The sequence below is a fragment of the Rutilus rutilus genome (assembly GCF_951802725.1).
Source record: "Rutilus rutilus genome assembly, chromosome: 3".
Taxonomy (NCBI): Eukaryota; Metazoa; Chordata; class Actinopteri; order Cypriniformes; family Leuciscidae; genus Rutilus; species Rutilus rutilus.
In genome coordinates this window covers 59,570,525-59,588,908 of record NC_140211.1, presented here as the reverse complement: position 1 = coordinate 59,588,908, position 18,384 = coordinate 59,570,525, and the positions used below count along the sequence as shown (strand labels likewise).

The window sequence follows — 18,384 nt, the reverse complement described above, 5'->3', positions numbered from 1 at the left end:
TTTCTACATGTAGAACACCAATGTTCCTCTATGCACTTTACAGGATTAAAAAAAATATATATATATATTCATGTACTTCTTGAACAATAACAGAAAGGCAGTCATAACTGAGAGATTAACCAAGACTGAGATTACACTCCAATGTCCCATCATATTATACACAACAAAAAGTGAGTTAATACAAAGAAGAAAGAAAGAAAGAAAGAAAGAAAGAAAGAAAGAAAGAAAGAAAGAAAGAAAGAAAGAAAGAAAGAAAGAAAAGTAAGGGAGTAGGATTTTTTTTTTCTATACTAAAATCAACGTCTTCCAATAAAGAGTATAAATACATTGCTTTGGGACTTTTCATCCCTCTCATGTCTCCAAATATGTCAGAAAATCCTCTTTAAAAACCAATAAGCGTGGAGGAATTTTGAAAGATTTACATTTGTGTATGTAAAATTTCAGTAAAAGCAACAGATTATTTAATTTTACAGGAGTAAGAGAGGTAATATTTCATCACTAGCTCCTCTCACTCACTGCGGTACGGTTACAGCTCTCGCGCTCTCGGGCGCCACCGCGCGGTCAGACTGGAAATAACACCACAAACATTCATTACAAATAGGCTGTACATTAGTTAGTTTACTGCAACTGCTATTGATTAACCAACTAGACCTATATTAGATTCATTTATTACTACCAATTTATTAATTTAATTATTGTTTCTGTCTTTGGGGTTGAAGAAGGATTCTATCTCAATAATCTCCTCTCTGCGCGTGCACAGAAATAGTGTCCAGGTTGGATGCAAGTGTGTTGCAGGATCTTTAACATTTACAGTGGAATATATATTATACTTCATATTCCTTGATATTACTTATGTGACAACACATTTAACTGATACACGTACGTAATGTATCGATTGATAATCATGAATTTAATAGAAAATAGTTGTGAGCAAACATGACCCAGATCTATTTAAAAAACATTAAAGAAAATAATCTGCCAAAAAAGTTTACTGTCATTATAAGTGAACCTCGAAGAACATGCTGAAATAATAAAAAGGCATATCATAATGACTTTAAAGTCCCACTGAAGTACCTTGAAACACACAGCCTTATTCAACGTGATGATGTCATTTCCACTGAAACAGGAAGACAGGGCGGAGCATATCGATCAGCTCCTCCCCCTTTTTAAAATAGCCAATAGCATTTGGTTTATATCACAGCTCCGCGCTTTTGAGCTCGTTAAAGCTGCAGTTTCCTCCTAATATCTGACCGTTTCTCCTCCATATCTCCTCAATATTTCTCTAAAATATCATTCAGTGCAGAATGTAAATGGGTCTGATATGTTTTCTGGTCTGCAGCGACTGGATCATATGATCCGCTCTGTGTGTCGTGTCTCTGGAGCTGCGACTTCATTCGCCCCAATCTGACATTCACCATGTAGAAAATAGTAAATGACAAAATATTTTAATTTGTCTTGTGTAATTTTTTATTCATCAGAAAACATTTTAATCTGTCATATAGTCGTTACAATATACTCCAGCTATGGGGCATGTTGTCACATTTCACTTCCATTCTTTCGGGGTAAATCAAGAAAAAAGTATACACTGTATTAATGAAACAAAACCACATACTTGTACTAGACGTGTGAAATTAAGTAGTTTTCAAGTAGGTTTACACAAACTGAGCAAGTCTAAAAGCGTTAGGTTGTGTCCTGCTCTCCTCTAGATCTAGTTGAAAACATTACAGAAAATAATCTGCCAAAAAGTTTATTAATTATAAGTGAAGTAAAAAAATAAAATAAAAAACATGTTAAAATAATACAAAGGCATATCATTATGACTTCAAGGAGAGTTTAAGAGACTAATGGGGCGGAAAGGGAGAACCAGTACTGACTTCCAATTTGTTTGAATTTTCAGGTTTCAGTTTCAACCTCATCATGACAAATGAATTATTATTTTTAGTTCATTGTGATAACATAAGTCTACATGATATCTCCAGATGTGCATGACTGAACAGGAGACCCCCCCCCCCACCCCCACGAGTCTCCAGCTGTGCACGCGCGAGGCTCGTGCGTGTGGTGTCATGGCGTCCGGAGAGGAGGACGGGTCTGTCGAGGAGAAACAAACCAACAACAAGAAGAGAACTAAAGGCACAATCGCCACGGCATGGCTCACCTTCTACAACATCGCCATGACAGCCGGGTAACAGATCGCTTTGAGCTGCTTTTACTCACTGAATACACTCCTGTGTCTCTGAATACACTCCTGTGTCTCTGAATACACTCCTGTGTCTGTTTATAGTTTCGCCGCATTGTAAATCACTCGACTGGCTGTTACTTAAACTACTTTTAAAGCTCTAAGAGAGACTACTGGGTTGCACTGTCATTGTTACAGTGTAATTATACATTTAAGTACTGAGTAATATTAATTAACTACATGCACTTACTATAGGGTAAGGGTAGGATTATGATTGGGTTTAGGTTATGTAATTATGCATAATTTACTGTTATTACTATGGTAAGTATGTAACAAGGACACTGTAAAATAAAGTGTTACCGACTGTTGCATTAAACCCGCACTGGGTGCAACTGTTAGTTGTGTGCTGTAGTGGTCAGCTGTTGGTTATACTGGGATATTCCTCTCAGAAACCGAAGCTCAGTGTTTCCTAATACGGATCCGCGCGCGTCACCGCGATATGTTTAGAACTCGCTCGACTGGCGAAATTCAACAAAGAAGAAGAAAATGCTCGATAATAATCACGAAACCGTCATTCACTTCAGCGCGATTTCATGATCCAGTGTAAACTTCTCGATTCTTGCGAAAAACAATGCGCTTAATTCTATTGGGTAACACTTTACAATAAGGTTCATTATCATTATTTAATGTATTAACTAACATGAACTAACAATGAGCGATACATTTGTTACAGTATTTATTAATCTTTGTTCATGTTAGTTAATAAATATCCAGCTGTTCATTGTTTGTTCATGTTAGTTCACAGTGCATTAACTAATGCAAACTAAAACAACCTTTGATTTTAATAATGTATTAATAAATGTTGAAATTAATATTAACCAAGATTAATAAATGCTGAAGTATTGTTAATTATTAGTACATGTTAACTAAGGTTGTTTACTAATGAAACTTATTGTAAAGTGTTACTGGTAACACTTTATTTTGCGGTGTCCTTGTTACACGTTACAATTACTGTAGCACTAATGATGAATTATACATAATTACATGCAACTAACCTAAACTAACCCCTCATCCTAACCCTAACCCTATAGTAAGTAATGTAGTTCATTATTATTACTAAGTACTTAAATGTATAATTACACTGTAACACAGACTCCTTATGGTATGTCCTTGTAGTACAATTTTTTAAATAATTTTCTGTGAGAAAAAAAAGGCTATCAATGGACATCTGAAATGAAGGCTACTTAATGAAAATACACTTACTTTCTCCTTTATAAAGTTTACTTTGTACTAATGTCAAATAAAATTTTAAATCATTGTGTTTTAATAATTTTTCATCATGCTTAAGTACACTTATTGTGATGTTTTGACTAACATACTTAAGCACATGCAGCCTAAATCGCAACTTCGCCATTGCAAATGTGCAATAAATATATTTTATTACATGACATACAAGTTTCAGCAGAAATGACATTAAAATGTCATTCCATGTCAAATCAACCAAGGTTAAAAAAAAAAAAAATCCTGAAGAAAGACGAACATAAATAGTGATGAAAGCCAAAAAATTACATGTCACGGATGTAATCCACTATTTGGTCAAGGGGGGCAAAATGACAACTTTAGTAGGTCTATTCCTGAAATCTGTTGACTTTAGCAAGATTAGTTTCATTATATGCCAACAGTGACCGTTCAGAAATGGGAAAAAGCACTTCTTGTGTTTTATGCCCCAAGTTTGCATGCCTGTAAATCAAGAAGTATTAAAGATATCTTAATATCCTTTCACATTCCGGTTCTTGATAAAGTTGTCTTTTGCTATCTTCATTTTAAAGGCTCTGTATGGTTCAACGCCAGAGATGTGGAGATCTAAATGTGGCTCTGTGAGTAAACTGGTCAATTGTGCACATTTTCAGTGGTCAGGAACCAAATGTGGGTCACTGTGCAACACAGCTGATGCTTTTTATTCAAAGGGAAGAATAAATAATGTGGATTGTGGAAATTAGAAATGTCAAAACTATTGCATACAAGTAGCATATGAAGCAGGCAAGAGTTCAAATACGGCGTATCATAACTACGTGTTACCACATTGACATCCCAATATCTCTGGGATTTAACCATATAGGGCCTTACAAATTAAGATTCCAAAAAGAAAGTTTATTAAGAATTAGAATAGAAGGATATTGAGATATCTCAACAGATCCAGTTACAGGCACAATATTTATGGTACTCAGGTTTATTCTATGCAATTGTGTTGATAGACAAAAAAAACCGAGATACAATTCTAGTTCCAACAATATTTGTTGTTCAGATATTCCTCTTTAAAATAAAAAGCATCAGCTGTGCACAGTGACCACTGAAAATGTGTGCAATTGACCAGTTTACTCGCGGAGCCACATTTAGATCTCCACATCTCTGGCGTTGAACCATACAGAGCCTTTAAAATGAAGATCGCAAAAGACAACTTTAATACTTCTTGATTTACAGGCATGCAAACTTGGGGCATAAAACACAAGAAGTGCTTTTTGCCATTTTTGAACGGTCACCGTTGGCATATAATGCAACTAATCTTGCTAAAGTCAACAGATTTCAGTAATAGACCTACTAATCTCTGTGTGAAAATAACATGATGATCCTGCCATCTTTCTAAAGTCTTTTTTACTCCGCTGAAATTTGGCTCCAAATCTCATGTAAAAATTGTCATTTTGACCCCAACAAAACAGTGGATTACTCAGTCAGTATACAATCATTACATTTAATATTTTTTTGTCTTTTTCTTCATTTATGTGTTTCTTTCACCAAATCTTTTTGTACCTTTTTGTATCTTTTTTTAGCCGCTGAACTTTGGTTGAGTTGACATGGAATGACACTAAAGTATATTTTAGTTTGATAAAAACTATTTAGAAACTTAAGGCACAGATAAAAAAATAAAATAAAATCAGTAGATGAAGTCACTTCCTGTCAAGCTCGCATGTGTTCTGATGGTAACATGAACTACGGACACGTTCCACCAACGTTTGACAGAAAATCATAGAGTGGTTTTGAATGACACACCTTATTGTTAAGTTAAAATCATTTAAGTATTTTTTATAATTTTTTTGTTAAATGATTTGCCCCAATATATGCTAGTGCTCCCTCTCTTTAATATAAATGCCACTTAGTTTGATATTTTTTTCTCTTATGCAATGACTTAAATGCATGTAAGTGTGGCTTAAGTGATTAAAAACCTTTTTACTATGTATCTTTAGTTAAATATCTATTATTTGTCTAAGTAAACAAGACAAGCCCTTATATGGTGCTCTTTTTCCATTGTCAGCCATTTTGTAATCATTTCCAAAATCATAGTGGAGAATATATAGTGCAGTCCCATAATGCATTGCAATGAGAAGTGCACAACCCATGTGCTCTCAGCAACTGTATAATGCCCATAATGCACTGTGAGTGTCATGTTTGGTGACTTGTTGAGTTTGCCGGTTAAGTGAATGCCACTTCTATAGACGTTGTATGTGATGGTTTATTGCAGGTGGCTTGTACTGGCTGTTTCCATGGTCCGCTTCTACCTTCAGAAAGGATCCCATAAAGGCTTGTACAAACATATAGCAAGGACACTGAAATGTTTCCAGACATTTGCACTATTGGAGGTAAGATCAAAGGCCTTTAACTACCATGATATGTGATATAAACCTTTACTTTGTTTTATTTTCCAGTGTTGCAGTATATTGTTGTCTATTAGTTAATCAACACCATCTCGAAAAAAAATTAAAACTTTCTCTGAACCCATTTCTTACCGTTTTACTATTTGCATTAACAATTGCTGAATGAGATATTCTCAGGAAACAGTGCAATATGTGCCCATTTTGTTTTTTTAAATAACTTTATTTGAAAAAGTTTCCTCTTGCTCAAAGTCTTCCGTAACCACAATAGAAATAAACCAGTTTTTGAATGGCAAATTCTATCATCTGCATGTCAAACTGTCTCGCAGTAATCTTTCCTCATCATCACTCGCCCTGTTTTATTTAGGGATCATTTCAAACAGCACTTTTGCGCCCTTTAACTGCAAGCGTTGTCTAATAATCTAAACTCACTCGAAAATAAAAAAGACTGACTAGATACTGTACTTCCAACAAACAGAACTCAAAAGAGGGCATGTATAGGGAAAATAATTGTGGTCCCAAAATCGAGCCCTGAGGAACGCCATATAAAAACATATTTAGGGAAAATAACAATGGTCCCAAAATCGAGCCCTGATGAACGCCACAAACTAAAGTGGCTGATTTAGAGGAAAAATTCCCTATATTCCCTTGTTACGACATAAAAAGTCCTTTAGATAGAGGCATACCACTACTCGATGTTCCAAACTAAAGTGAGCGACTAAATCACTTCACAAAGGGCCAATCCACAAGGCTATGGTCACTTCATAGAAGTAATTTCACGATTCATTTTGATAACTGAGTGAAAACTGGTGATTTATTTGAGTGTCTTACAAGTATCTTGGATTTAAACTCATTTAAAACCAATTATAATTATTGTATTTTTTTATTAATAAATGTATTTATCAAGCGCCACACAAGAGATACACAAAAAATGTTACATAAATATTCAAGCAAATAATAAGACACAAATTTGCCATTTTATTTTATTTTTGCTACAACAATCAGTAACACTTCAAAATACTGGTCTGTCATTAATAGGTAAATATGCAGGACTAATGAGTAGTACTACATTAACACTTCAGCTTCACTAATATGGAAACATAATTAACTAATCAGTATGTAATATCACATTTAGGACTGAGGTAGTTATTAGGTAATCAATAATAGCCTCATTAATTAACTAGATATACCATTTTTTTTGCAATGATGTTCAACAATTTATGGGACTGGGTAAAAAAGACATGAAACATCAGTTGAGTCTTTTAGCATGCTTATATCTATGTTCTGATCTATCTTAATTTCTTTTTCATACGCTTTGGCTGTTTTTATTTCAGATCGGACACTGTGCAATTGGTATGTACTATATTTTAAAGTGCAATGCTAACATATTTGATTCCAGGTATATAAAGATATTTTTCAGGTGTTGTTTTTGGTGTGTTAAAGGAATTGTGCGGACATCTGTAATTGTGACTGGGGTCCAAGTATGTTCTCGGATATTCATGGTCTGGTTTATTACAAACAGCATCAGACAGGTCGGTGTGCATGATGAGGACTTTAACTAATAATGTTCCCAATGGGAATTATGGGACATTTTCACTGTTCGCCAATCTCTAAATGGGCTGTTCAATTTTAAATATTGTTTTCTTTCATTTGAAACGCATGCTAAGATTCAGAACGAGGAGAGTGTGATCTTGTTCTTAGTGGTGTGGACGGTTACAGAGATCACTCGCTACTCTTTCTACACTTTCAACCTGATCCACCATCTGCCGTACTTCATCAAGTGGGCCAGGTACTCGAGACACTGCACGGTGTGGTTTGAGCATGCTGATACTCACAAGCATATGCTTTAGAGTTTCACAATATGGCTGCTTTTATCCAAAGCGACTTACAAATGAGAACATTAGAAGCAGTTAAACTAACAATAGGACAACAAATATGCAAGTGCTATGACCCTTCCCAGTTTAATCTAACGCAGTACGTGTACTTTAAAAAAAAAAAATTTTTTTAAAGATAATAGATATAGAATAGAAGATGAAGTGTTAGTATTAATGGATCAAGTGTTGCCGAAAAAGATGCGTCTTCAGCCGTTTCTTGAAAATGGCCACGGACGGTTAGATCATTCCTCCAGCAGGGAACAGTCCAGGTGAAGGTCAGAGAAAGAGATTTTGTGCTTCTTTGAGATGGCACCACAAGACGGCGTTCACTTTCAGAGTGCAAGTTTCTGGATGGCACATAAGTCTGAAGTAATGAGTTTAGGGAAAAGGGAGCAGAGCCAGTGGTTGTTCTGTAGGCAAACGTCAGTGACTTGAATTTGATGCGAGCGGCAACTGGCAACCAGTGCAATTTTGTGAGGAGAGGAGTGGCGTGTGTCTCTTCGGCTCGTTAAAGACCACTCTAGCTGCAGCATTCTGGATCAGTTGCAGATGTTTGACAGTGCAAGCTGGAAGACCAGCCAGGAGAGCATTACAGTAGTGCAGTCTGGATAGAACAAGTGCCTGGACAAGGAGTTGTGTGGCTCTGATAGGAAGGGCCTGATCCTCCTGATGTTGAATAAGGCAAATCTGCAGGACCGGGCAGTTCTAGCAATGTGGTCTGTGAAGTTCAATTGATCATCAATCACAACTCCAAGGTTCGTGTCTGACCTTGTTGGAGTTATGGATGACGAACCTAGCTGAATGGTGAAGTTGTGGTGTAGTGTTGGGTTGGCCGGGACTTCAAGCAACTTTAGGTTTAGGTTTAGTTGAAGGTGGTGGTCCTTCATCCAGCAGTAAATGTCTGTCTGTCAGGCTGAGATACGATCAGCTACCGTCAGATCGTCAGGCTGGAATGAGAGGTAGAGTTGTGTGTCATCAGCGTAGCAGTGATAGGAAAAGCCATGTTTCTGAATCACAGATCTTAGTGATCTCATGTAGATGGAGAAGAGAAGCGGTCCCAGCACTGAGCCCTGAGGCACTCCAGTAGCTAGATGGTATCCACGATACCCTGAAGGTCCTACCTGAGAGGTAAGACTTGAACCATTGGAGTGCGGTTCCTGAGATGCCCTTCATCTTTAGGATTGACAGGAGGATCTGGTGGTTAACTGTGTCAGAGGCAGCAGACAGATCCAGCAGGATGAGAACTGAGGATTTGGAAGCTGCTCTTGCCAGTCTCAGTGCTTCAATTTCCGAGAGCAGGGCAGTCTCAGTTGAGTGTCTGCTTTTGAAACCAGACTGATAGTTGTCCAGGAGGTTGTTCTGTGTAAGAAAGGAAGAGATCTGGTCTGTAATTTTCCAGATATGCTGGATTTAGAGTGGGTTTCTTAAGCAGTGGGGTTACACGAGCCTGCTTAAATGCTGTGGGAAAGGTACCAGTGTGAAGGAAAAGGTGTTGATGATGTGTGTGAGTGCGGGTACAACTGAGGATGAAATGGCTTGAAGTAGATTAGTGGGAATAGGATCAAGCGGACAGGTGGTAGGGCGATTGGAAAGGAGGAGATTGGAGACTTCTGCCTTTGAAAGTAGAGAGAAGGAAGGTAGAAAGTGTGTGTTAGCTGGTAAAATGTGTGTGTCAGTTTGTGGTTTGGTAAATTGGCCGCTGATGGTGGTTGTTTTATTTATGAAGAATGTGGCAAAATCGTCAGCTGTTAGGGTTGAGAAGAGAGGAGGAGGTTTTGAAAAGCATGCGAGAGTCAGAAGAATTGTTAATTTTGTTGTGATAGTAAGTAATTTTAGCAGTAGCGATATTAGCAGAGAAGGAAGAGAGGAGAGATTGATAAAGACCAAGGTCAGTAGGATCTCTCGGTTTGCGCCACTTCCTCTCTGTACCCCTGAGTTTAGAACGATGTTCGCGGAAAACATCAGATAACCAGGGGGCAGAGGGTGTGGCGCGGGCTGGCCTGGAGGAAAGGGGGCAGAAGTTGTCCAAGCGGGATGTTAAAGTTGAGAAAAGAGCATCAGTTGCACTGTTAGTATCTAGTGTTGAGAGCTGATCGGGTGGAGGAAGTGTGGATGAGATCTGAGGATAGGCTAGAGGGTGAGAGTGAGTGTAGGTTTCGCCTGTGGAGTGACCTGTGGAGGAGTGAAAGGTGACCTGTGGAGGAGTGTGTGTTGTGTTCTGAGGCAGATGACCTGTGGAGGAGTGTGTGTTGTGTTCTGAGGCAGGTTGAGGATGAGAGTGAGGAGGAAGTGATCTGAGGTGTGCAGTGGAGTGACCAGTGTATGGTCAGTGGAGCAGTAGCGCGTGTAAATAAGGTCTAATTGGTTGCCTGATTTGTGAGTAGCCGCAGTAGATACTCGCTTGAGGTCGAATGAGTTGAGCAGAGTGTGGAAATCAGCAGCCTGAGGCTTTTCTAGGTGGATGTTGAAGTCTCCAAGAACTACAAGAGGAGTACCATCCTCAGGGAAGGATGAGAGTAGCACATCAAACTCCTCCAAGAAACTGCCAAGTTTCTAACCTACCCCTGGTGGATGTTAGACAACTACAAAATGGATTTGAATAGGCCTAGTGATGGTAATTGAATGCGATTCAAATGAGCTGTTGTCACACAGAGGTGGTAAAGGATACAATTTCTAATTGTTTGAGATGAGCAGACCAGTACCTCCACCCCGTCTGGTCAGGCGGGGGGTGTGTGTGAGAAAGTGAAGTTAGTGGAGAGGGCAGCCGGTGTGGCAGTGTCCTCTGGTCTGATCCAGGTCTCAGTCAGGGCCAGTAGGCTGAGACCTGAATGACTAGAAATAGATGTAATGAAACCAGCTTTGTTTACAGCGGACTGGCAATTCCAGAGACCGATGGGAAAAGAGAATATAGTACTAGAAGACACCGGAAAGGTACGCAGGTTGTTAGGATTGTGCTGCCTCCTACATGTGACATTTGATTTACGCGTGTTAGTAATAGTAGGGATTTGAAAACACATAGTGTAAGAGAGCTCACAAACAGAAAGATGAGAAGAAAAGTTATGTTGAAGAGAAAGGAAACAACAAGAATATTAATACTCAAGTGCCTTGTCAGTGTCCAGGTGGAGTCGCTGGTCTTTACACTCTTCAGTCTTCACACGATGAGGGCATCACACAAGGGCTGCCGCGGTATACTACTTGCTTTATACTCACCTGAAATGTCGTTATTGAATACAGCTGGACACGCCTCTCTAGCGAAACAGTTTACCTCGTGAAGTTACTGTCACCTCCTGTTGCTTGACTGCTTCTTTCTAATAAGTGCTACAAAACACACTGTATAAATAGCGCGAGCTGGCTCAGGCCACGCCTCACTAGTGAAACTGTTTACCTCGTGACTAAACGCAAACAAACGAGACTTCACCAACGAGATTTCAGCTCGTGAGCACAGTAAACAAACACTGTTTCCTAGTGACTACATCTGCACTTAAATCAAATGAGAAAAAGATACAAAACACTTACAGTTACTGTCACCTCCTGTTGCTTGACTGCTACATCCCTACTATATAGTGGGCGAAAGACTGCATGGCAAAAGAAGTGTTTAAATTCACAGTACTAGTAAAACAGTCTCTGGACACTTTTCTATCCCATAAGGCCACGGGAGAGGATTTATGAATGACAGTGAAGCGACGCAACAGCAACAACTAGGGGTGTAACAATATATTGTGTCACAATATCGAAATACAAAAATGCAACAATATGTATTGTGGATTGTTCACCCAAAATTAAGTTTACTGTGTGAGAAAACAAATCAAGTTTTCAGAGTTTTAGTGTCAGTACTACATTAAACTACTATATATAATGTTGAATATAATGTATAATAATGCAATGGGTGGATATTTGTGGGTCCTGATAATGCCAGATGTCTGATGTTACCAGTAAAAAGTGTCCGACATTATTTTAAATATATCTAGTCAACGACAGAGATCAAGCATATTCATCTACAATAATTCTGTATTTTCAGCTTCAGAATCATGAATATAGTTATTCTGGTGTCTCAATTGTCCTGTGCTTTGGGTTTCAGCACCAAGTCCAAGACTATTCATTTACACCCACAATGAAATACCAAATTTACCATTTTAATCAACAGTACATTTTTTGTTAACCTTTTATCATATGTCTTGGAGTATCGCAATAACATTGTATCGTGAGTTCAGTTTCGTGATATGTATCGAATCGTGACATGAGGGAATCGTTACACCCCTAGTAACAACATGGCGGATGTAGTATATCTGGATTACATTCATACTATTTAGTGCTTTCAAATTAATTACTTATTCAATATAAGTACCTGCTCAAGAGAGTGTGTGATTTCAGACACAGCTGAAGTCTTATTTCAGCTCTTGTTGTAGAAATGAGCTCAGAATCCTAAAATGATTTCATTGAGCAACTAACATTTAATTTTGTGGCCTTTTTTGAAGGGGACCCATTATGCAAAATTCACTTTTAAATGGTGTTAGAGCATAAATGTGTGTTTGCAGTGTGAACACAACCACCCTATAATGATAAAAATCCACCCACTCCTTTTTTGTAACCCCCATAAAACCTCAACAGTCTCAGAATATAAGCATTTTTTATTTTCTGTACAATGTCATGTCACATTCCCCGCTCACGACTGCTGACGGACACTAATTATACTCATATTTATTTAACACACCATAACACTTACTATTCCCTTACATTTGTATATAACATACTGTACATACACATTGTCTGTTTTTTTATATTGTGTAGTTTTATATTTCTACATATTTTAATAATATGTGCCTTGTCACTGTCATTCTGTATGTGCTGTGGAAGCTTCTGTCACCAAGATAAATTCCTCATACACTATATTGCCAATTGCCACCCCTCCAAATGATTTAATTCAGGTGTTCAATCACTTCCAAGGCTACAGTGGTATATAAATCCAGCACTAGTTATGCAGACGCTTCTACACACATCTGTGACAGAACGGGTCGCTCTCAGGAGCTCAGTGAACTCAAGTGTGGTGCCGTGATCGGTTTCCATCTTTGCAATAAGTCCATTCGTGAAATTTCCTCACTACTAAATATTCCCCGGTTAACTGTTAGTGGTAAGCAACTCAAGTGGTAGGCCACGTAAAGTCCCAGAGCGGGTCATGCTGAGGTCAACAGCCACAGACACTGGAGTCTAGAACAGTGGAGACGTGTTCTCTGTCTGCCGATCCGATGGACGAGTCCGGGTTTAGCGGGTGCCAGGAGAACGGTGCTTGCCTGACTGCATTGTGCCCAGTGTAAAGTTTGGTGGAGGGGGGTTTATGGTGTGGGGTTGTTTTTCAGGGGTCGGCCCCTTAGTTCCAGTGAAAGGAACTCTTAATGCTTCAGCAGACCAAGGCATTTTGGACAGTTTCATGCTCCCAACTGTGTGGGAAGAGTTTGGGGATGTTCCAGTTCCAGCATGACTGCGCACCAGTGCATTCACCCAAAGCAGGACCATAATCACATGGATGAGGAACTGGACTGGCCTTCAGAGTCCTGACCTCAACCCGACAGAACATCTTTGGGATGAATTAGAGCGAAGATTGCGAGCCAGGCCGAGTGTCGTAGACATTGTGTCGGCCCAGATCCGGCCCACATCCCCACGCGTGGAATCCACATGGCCCAGATGTGGCCCGGATCTGGGCTGACACTATGTTGCTGTCTGGGCAGCCTTTCATCTCACTTGCACAAAATCACATTCAGTATTCCTTAAAATACATAAAAAGTCAAATGCAAACAAATAAATATACTTTATATGTATTGAATCTCACTTTATTAACCAGTGTTTTTGCTGTTGACCTTTTATGATCCAATTCAACCATAGGATTAAGCAAACATGACTTTAGATAAACATCACATTTGTTTCAGTTTGTTGTGTTTATTGCTGAAGTTAGAGTGTTTAACTTTATTCTTCTGCGATCCAGAACAGCAGCACAGCTGAAAGGTTTGTTTGAGCGTACAAAATCTGTATTTTATTTCAGCCATTTCACTTCTGCTGTAAAAGGGCTTTTACATTCACCAAAAATAAAACCTTTCTTTTTTCTTTTTTTGTTACTGAAAAACAAGCCAGCCCAGGTCAGGAAAAAACTAGCTAATTTTCATAAAAAGTAACTAAGTAAAGCAAGTAGTTACATTTGTAGGGTGTAACTCAATATTGTAACAAATTACTTTTCACAAAAAGTAACTAAGTAAAGCAAGTAGTTACATTTGTAGGGTGTAACTCAATATTGTAACAAATTACTTTTCACAAAAAGTAACTAAGTAAAGCAAGTAGTTACATTTGTAGGGTGTAACTCAATATTGTAACAAATTACTTTTCACAAAAAGTAACTAAGTAAAGCAAGTAGTTACATTTGTAGGGTGTAACTCAATATTGTAACAAATTACTTTTCACAAAAAGTAACTAAGTAAAGCAAGTAGTTACATTTGTAGGGTGTAACTCAATATTGTAACAAATTACTTTTCACAAAAAGTAACTAAGTAAAGCAAGTAGTTACATTTGTAGGGTGTAACTCAATATTGTAACAAATTACTTTTCACAAAAAGTAACTAAGTAAAGCAAGTAGTTACATTTTAGGGAGTAACTCAATATTGTAACACATTTCTTTTCACAAAAAGTAACTAAGTAAAGCAAGTAGTTACATTTTAGGGAGTAACTCAATATTGTAACATTACATTTCACAAAAATAACTAAGTAAAGCAAGTAGTTACATTTGTAGGGAGTAACTCAATATTGTAACATTACTTTTCATAAAAACTAAGTAAAGCAAGTAGTTACATTTGTAGGGAGTAACTCAATATTGTAACATATTACTTTTCACAAAAAGTAACTAAGTAAAGCAAGTAGTTACATTTGTAGGGAGTAACTCAATATTGTAACATATTACTTTTCACAAAAAGTAACTAAGTAAAGCAAGTAGTTACATTTGTAGGGAGTAACTCAATATTGTAACATATTACTTTTCACAAAAAGTAACTAAGTAAAGCAAGTAGTTACATTTTAGGGAGTAACTCAATATTGTAACACATTTCTTTTCACAAAAAGTAACTAAGTAAAGCAAGTAGTTACATTTTAGGGAGTAACTCAATATTGTAACATTACATTTCACAAAAAGTAACTAAGTAAAGCAAGTAGTTACATTTTTAGGGAGTAACTCAATATTGTAACATTACTTTTCACAAAAAGTAACTAAGTAAAGCAAGTAGTTACATTTTAGGGAGTAACTCAATATTGTAACACATTACTTTTCATAAAAAATAACTAAGTAAAGCAAGTAGTTACATTTTAGGGAGTAACTCAATATTGTAACATATTACTTTTCACAAAAAGTAACTAAGTAAAGCAAGTAGTTACATTTTTAGGGAGTAACTCAATATTGTAACACATTACTTTTCATAAAAAATAACTAAGTAAAGCAAGTAGTTACATTTTTAGTGAGTAGCGCAATATTGTAACAGATTACTTTTAAAAGTAACTTTCCCCAACACTGCTAATTCTCCAAAACAGTGGTTACCAACCCTGATCCTGGAGTTCTGTAGTTTCGAAACACTGCTTTGAAGACCTTTGCGAATCATTTGTTTGTAAACCAGTGATTCTGAGCGAGTATCAAACTGCCAAAGTCACGTGATTTCTTTGGGCTTTGTTACGTCGGTGGACCAGGACCAGCCAGTATGCATGTGTCTCGCAATATTAATAACTTTCCCCAACACTGAGTTACATAATAATTGTTGATGTGTGTGTTTGTGCGGTTAAAATGTGTGATGTCGCATTTATTTTCCTGCTTTGTCTTTTTCTTATCTCCTGTTTTCCTCAGGTATAACATGTTTATTGTCATGTACCCCCTGGGAGTCGTTGGTGAACTGCTGACCATACAAGCTGCCTTACCGTATGTCCGGAGATCAGGCATGTTCTCCCTCAGGCTTCCCAACAAATACAACGTGTCCTTTGACTATTACTACTTCCTGATCATCGTCATGCTGTCCTACATCCCATGTAAGAACTCAATGAAACACAAGACCAGCTGAATGCTACTGTCTAATCCTGCTAATAATCTGCTACACTATTTATCTATCTATTTGTCTATCTATCTATCTATCTATCTATCTATCTATCTATCTATCTATCTATCCTTATTTAAGCTTATTTACCATTCTAATATTTCTATTTCATCTATCATGCTAGCAATGTGCTAATTAATGCTACCAACGTGCTAAAACATGCTAGCCAACTGATAAAACATACTAGCAACATGTTAATTCATGCTAGCAATGTGCCAATTCATGTTAGCAATGTGTTAAAACATGTTAATTCATGTTAGACATGTCAATTAAACATGTTAAAACTTGTTCATTTATCTATCTATCGGTCTATCTATCCTTATTTAAGCTGCCATTCTATCTAATATTTCTAATTTATCTATCATGCTAGCAATGTGCTAATTAATGCTAGCAACGTGCTAAAATATGCAAGCCAACTAATAAAACATACTAGCAACATGTTAATTCATGCTAGCAACATGTTAAATCATGCTAGCAATGTGCTAATTTATGTTAGCAATGTGTTTAAACATGTTAATTCATGTTAGCAATGTTAAAACATGCTAATTAATACTAACAACCTGTGCTACTGTTTAATCCTGCTAATAATCTGCTACACTTTCTCTGAATAAACTGAGCATGACTGAGTGTCTACAGTTGCATTGGTAACTATAAACTATTGCTTTTGCATGATGTTTCGTTCTGTCACCTAGTGGCACGAATAAGTGCGAGATCATTGCCATTTTGTCTGACTCAACATCAAATGTACTGAGGGCTCTTTTGCTGAGTACTATGTAAATTACAGTATCTCTGTTATGATTGCTGCTGGCAATGATTTGATTTTAGTGTAGATATACTTGTGGGATGGTGTTAAAGCTTTGGAAGCCAAGGCTGATTTTCTGATTAGTTTAAGGTCTTTTTACGTTACCAACGTGCTAAAACATTATATCACACTGCTAAAACATACTAGCAATTTGTTTATTTATGTTAGCAATGTGTTAAAACATGTTAATTAATGTTAATAATGTTAAAACATGGTATTTCATGTTAGCAAAATGCTAAAACATGCTAGGAAAATGCTAATTAATACTAACAACCTGTTAAAACATGCTAGCAAAACATGATAATTCATATTAGCAACATGTTAATTCATGTTAGCAATGTGTTAAATCATGCTAATTAATACTAAAAACCTGTTAAAACATGCTAGCAAAACGTGATTATTAATGCTAGCAACATGTTAAAACATGCTAGAAATGTTAAAACATCCTAGCAACATGATAATTAATGTTAACAACATGTTAATTCATGTTAACAAAATGCAAAAACATGTTAGAAATGTGTTAACTTGCTAGTAAAAACATGATAATTCAGGCTAGCAACATGTTAAAACATGCTAGAAATGTTAAAACATGCTAGCAACATAATTAATGTTAACAACATGTTAATTCATGTTAACAAAATGCAAAAACATGCTAGAAATGTGTTAACTTGCTAGTAAAAACATGATAATTCAGGCTAGCGACATGTTAAAACATGCTAGCAACATGCTTTTTAATACTAAAAACATGTTAAAACATGTTAGCAAAACATGATCATTAATGCTAGCAACATGTTAATTAATGCTAACAACATGCTACCCACATGTTAATTCATGTTAACAACATGCTAATTCATGCTAGCAATGTCGTTCTTTCCCTTTCCACTTCACTAAATTCAGAGCTTTTAAAACTTTCAGACTTTAATACGGCTTTGTGAAGCCAACACAAAAGTTTGTCCCGATGAACTGATGTTGTGTGCTTCTCTTCCAGTGTTTCCTCAGCTCTTCTTCCACATGCTGCGTCAGAGGAGGAGGGTTCTTCACGGAGAAGTCATAGTAGAGAAAGATGAGTAGAAGCAATCCCCAGGTAGCCGTCAGATATTTGAGAAAAGTTTATAATAAAACGATTAAATATGAATCAATTCTACTACTATTAGTTACGGTCGATATTCCCAGCAGAACCCTTCATTAAGGCTCACCACTCTTCCAGTTGTGTTTCATTTCACAAGGACGGCATCACTTCATTGGTCAGAGGAGATCTGGAGTACGAGGACGATGGAGGAGGAAGAGCACTGGACTGGAATCTGGCATTACTAACGATGATCCGTCCCTCGGTGTCATCTCCCCTGATCTGGACTGTATTGTGGTTTGTGTAGTTGCAGGGACGCTTGGGTGAACCATTCCACAAATTCACTTTGGTTTTCTCATCCATGTTCTTGGAAGGACAGATTAGAGATTAAAATAATGAATACTTCTTTATCCATCGGAAGGTGGTGTAATAGCAGACTCTTCGGTACAATAGCAAAACCTGTGGGACTGACAAAACTATGTATAGACTGTTATGTTTGTATCACTTGGCTACCACAGTCATTCACACGCAACCGGTGTTATAACAGCATGTAACTCAAATGAACATAAATGTATTAATATACACTTTAAGGGGTTTATCTGTTTAGTGTTTATGAAAGTATCGTCATTATCTAGATATCATGTTGAAGGTTATCAATTATCTTAAGTCTGAGAACTGATTCTTTAGAATTAAAGGATAATTCCGGTA

The 18,384-nt window shown here is 37.2% G+C and overlaps 1 protein-coding gene across 3 annotated transcripts; it reads left to right on the top strand.

Moving 5' to 3' along the window:
• Positions 1-2,049: 2,049 nt before the first annotated feature.
• Positions 2,050-17,954, top strand: hacd1 (3-hydroxyacyl-CoA dehydratase 1). 3 transcript variants are annotated; one of them, XM_084405466.1, is made up of 8 exons: positions 2,050-2,182; positions 5,694-5,811; positions 7,158-7,176; positions 7,267-7,355; positions 7,491-7,612; positions 15,565-15,743; positions 17,599-17,694; positions 17,818-17,954. In XM_084405466.1, exons 1-7 carry the CDS (start codon positions 2,064-2,066, stop codon positions 17,679-17,681), a joined length of 729 nt encoding a protein of 242 aa, XP_084261592.1. In that variant the 5' UTR covers positions 2,050-2,063; the 3' UTR covers positions 17,682-17,694; positions 17,818-17,954. The 3 variants fall into 3 exon arrangements, with proteins under 3 accessions (XP_084261592.1, XP_084261591.1, XP_084261590.1); XM_084405465.1 differs by having other exon boundaries at positions 17,787-17,924; XM_084405464.1 differs by lacking the exon at positions 17,818-17,954 and having other exon boundaries at positions 17,599-17,817.
• The last annotated feature ends 430 nt before the right edge of the window (positions 17,955-18,384 follow it).